The sequence below is a fragment of the Podarcis cretensis genome, assembly GCF_951804945.1.
Source record: "Podarcis cretensis genome assembly, chromosome: 6".
In the NCBI taxonomy this organism is placed as follows: domain Eukaryota; kingdom Metazoa; phylum Chordata; class Lepidosauria; order Squamata; family Lacertidae; genus Podarcis; species Podarcis cretensis.
The window spans coordinates 91,496,251-91,500,044 of record NC_137175.1 but is presented as its reverse complement, the minus strand read 5'-3'; the positions used below and the strand labels follow the sequence as shown (position 1 = coordinate 91,500,044).

At 45.3% G+C, this 3,794-nt stretch overlaps 1 protein-coding gene across 1 annotated transcript; it reads left to right on the top strand.

Moving 5' to 3' along the window:
* Positions 1-545: 545 nt before the first annotated feature.
* LOC307218425 (leucine-rich repeat-containing protein 52-like) lies at positions 546-3,452 on the top strand. The gene is made up of 2 exons (XM_079980690.1): positions 546-1,275; positions 3,190-3,452. The coding sequence occupies exons 1-2, from the start codon at positions 639-641 to the stop codon at positions 3,444-3,446; spliced, it is 894 nt and encodes a 297-aa protein (XP_079836816.1). The 5' UTR covers positions 546-638; the 3' UTR covers positions 3,447-3,452.
* The last annotated feature ends 342 nt before the right edge of the window (positions 3,453-3,794 follow it).

The window sequence follows — 3,794 nt, the reverse complement described above, 5'->3', positions numbered from 1 at the left end:
GACTCCCCACCTCGGACCCAGCTACAGCTATGACGGACAGCCTCCATACTGCACCATCGACCTCAGACTGGACTCGGATCTCGCCTCTCGGTTAGCTCCTGGGACCAGCACATACCCAGAACAAACTTAGTTGGTCTCTAAGGTGCTACTGGACAATTTATTTATTTTTATATATATATTTCGACTGCGTCAGACCAACACGGCTACCTACCTGAATCCAGCAGATAGAGTTTTTAATAGATAACAAACTGGATGATTAAAAAGACGTGGATTACGTGGAGCAGTAGAAAAGCAAAAGAAACCAGGAAAAGGATGGAAGGGAAGTCATATGGTATATGTATACATGCTGTATTTGGTATGAAGTTGTAAGTGGGACGGGGGAGGGGAGGGGGTTAAATATGCTCTTTGTTCCTGTTTTTGAAAATGCAATTTTTTTTAATTTTAAAAAAATCCCAGAATATATGACCTAGGCAGTAACTCCTTGATACATCATCACTCCAGATTTGTGGGCCAAACTGGTGATGTCATAAAGGCAACTGGTACCAACTGGGATGACATGGGAGCTGGTCCAGCAACAGGAAACACTTCTCCTTTAGTGCTGAAGGGAAACCCTTCATCTTCCGTTTAAAGTGTATAGGATGGGACATCTTCTGCCCTCTTTCCGTACTTCCACACCCTTGTGGATAGCCGTTCTCATTGTAATAAGATGGACAGGAAAGGGCCTTAGCTGTCCGTCAAAGTGCAGCTGTGAAGAAAAGACAGTGAATTGCAGCAGGAAGGCTTTAGACAAAGTTCCGGGCTCAATTCCGCTGACCACCAGGGAGTTGATTCTGTCCGACAACAAACTTGTCACGTTGCCAGTATTAGAGATGAGCTATCTGAACGAACTGGTCTATCTGGACTGCAGCCACAACCTGTTAGAAATGGGCCTGGATTTCACCTTTCCCGGTATAGTCAAGTTGACGTACCTAGACCTCAGTTTCAATAGACTCTCCTTTGTAACCCCTTACACTTTCTCGCAACTCAACAAGCTGCTGCTGCTGAATCTCTCAAGCAACCCCTTGTTGGTGGAAGTGAAGGACAAAGCCTTTGGCAGCAACCCCCTTCTGAGATTTGTGGATATGAGCGACTGCGGCTTGACGTACGTTGGCGGTGAATTATTCAAAGATCTGCACAACCTTCATAGTTTGAGACTGAAGGGGAACCCCTGGAATTGTGACTGCAGTTTCTTGGAGTTTTGCAACTGGATGAAGAAAGCTGATGTTGTGTATCCAGGTGAGACCTTATTCCAGGTGTGAATTCTGTGGGGCGCCTTCTCCTGTTCGCAGGCACCAAGGACGCGGGACGAGGCACCCTGAGAAGTGGTACCAAGGAGGAAGAGGAAGATAAGCATGAGGAAATGGGAGACAAAGGATGAACAAGTAAAATCCTCAGTGACAAATTGGACAATAGATATTGCTCATAATATAGACACGGAAGCCTGGGAACGATTGTGGAATAGGGATATAAAATTTACAGCACGTTATAATCTAAGAGATAAATGATATGAAAATGATATATCACTGGTATCTAACACCGAGTAAATTGGCCAAAATGTATAAATCTAAATCAAATAAGTGTTGGAAATGTAAAGAGAAAGAAGGTTCTTTTTATCATATGGGGTGGTCTTGTAGGAAGGTTAAAGCTTACTGGGAAATGATATATAATGAATTGAAAAGGATGTTTAAAATAACATTTGTAAAAAACACACAACAACCCGGAAGCTTTTCTTTTGGGAATTATAGGGACAGAACTACTTAAACTGTACAGAAATTTATTAATGTATGCTACTACAGCGGCAGGGACGCAGGTGGCGCTGTGGGTTAAAGCCTCAGCGCCTAGGGCTTGCCAATCGAAAGGTCGGCGGTTCGAATCCCTGCGGCAGGGTGCGCTCCCGCTGCTCGGTCCCAGCGCCTGCCAACCTAGCAGTTCGAAAGCACCTCCAGGTGCAAGTAGATAAATAGGGACCGCTTACCAGCGGGAAGGTAAACGGCGTTTCCGTGTGCGGCTCTGGCTCGCCAGAGCAGCGATGTCACGCTGGCCACGTGACCTGGAAGTGTCTCCGGACAGCGCTGGCCCCTGGCCTCTTAAGTGAGATGGGCGCACAACCCCAGAGTCTGTCAAGACTGGCCCGTACGGGCAGGGGTACCTTTACCTTTACCTTTACCTTAACATCCTTGCTGCAAATATTGCTCTATTTCCTTCACCCACCCCCTTTTGACACCTGAAGTGTAGATTTTTAAATATTGTGTTTTAATGTTGTAACACATCCTAGGACCTTAGGGTGAAGGGTAGCTAAGTAACAATGATGATATGCTGTTGCTGATGATGATGATGATGATGAAGAGGAATACAGTGGTACCTTGGTTCCCAAACTTAAACCGCTCTGGAAGTCCGTTCCAAAACCAAAGCATTCCAAAACCAAGGCATGCTTTCCCATAGAAAGTAATGCAAAATGGATTAATCCGTTCCAGACTTTTAAAAACAACCCCTAAAACAGCAATTTAACAGGAATTTTACTATCTAATGAGACCATTGATCCATAAAATGAAAACAATAAACAATGTACTGCATTCACACAATCAATCAGTAGCTGAACTGGGTTCCACACAGTCACACACAAAAAAGAGCCGCAAAAACAAAAACGCAAAATAAATAGCAAAAACAGACAGCGTAACACTCAAAACAGAAGTGGGGCACTCAAATCGGAAGCGTAACACTCAAAATGGAGCACGTTCGGCTTCTGAAAAAAGTTCTCATACCGGAACACTTACTTCCGGGTTTGCAGTGTTTGGGTTCCAAGTTGTTTGAGTACCAAGACATTTGAGATCCAAGGTACCACTTTATATTAAACTTTAAATCTAGCTTATGTGGAGGAAGGTCAGAGAAGGTAGAGATTGTTCATAATATACTGGTGGTGGTGAAAGAGGTCTGCTCTAGAGCATGAATTTCTGACCCAACTGAAGATGCCCTGGACTTCTGTGAGCCAGAGAAGTTTCCTCCCTTTCATGATCTCTCCAGGGTTCTTCACTCATTTTTTGCTTGTCCTTGGTCTGTTAAGGCACATTCCTATTATAGATCTACCACTTAACAAATTAAAATGCTGACTGTAACTCCTCTTAAATTTGTTTGTTTTCCCCCCTCCCTCAGACTCTGAGGAAATGACCTGCAACAAACCAGAACTTCTCAAGGATCTGACAGTCAATGTGGCCGAAACGAAGCTCCACTACCTCTGCCTTGTCCATTTAGACTTCCAAGATTTCGTCTTCTTGGGTCTGATGGCCATCTGCATCTTTTTTGGAGGAACTCTGGTGGCCTGGCTGGTTGGGCTAGCCACAGTGATATATTATCACCCCGTAATGAAGGTGGATGAGGAATTGGACGAGGAGGAATACAGAATGATTTAGACCTGCTGTTTTGGAGCTCTGAGAAGTGTCAATGGCTTGTAGACCTTCTGTTTCATTGCAAAATCCATTTGCTGACGTTTCCCCACCTTTTGAGGATTTGGTCTCACTTTCCCCCTCCTTTGTGTCCACGAGTATAACCTTGCAGTATAGAACGGGGCCTGACTCTGCCAGGTGTCAGTGCCAGGGTAGAGGACATGGGAGACTGGGTGCTTCCGAGTGTGCTGGGCCCAGGGGTTAACCCAAGCAACATGGTCCAGGTCCAGTCCCAAATCCAAGGGTTCCACGAGGAGTCAGGCAGGCAGGACACGAGGCAGGAAACCAGGCAAGGACAGGCACAGGGTCTCAGGC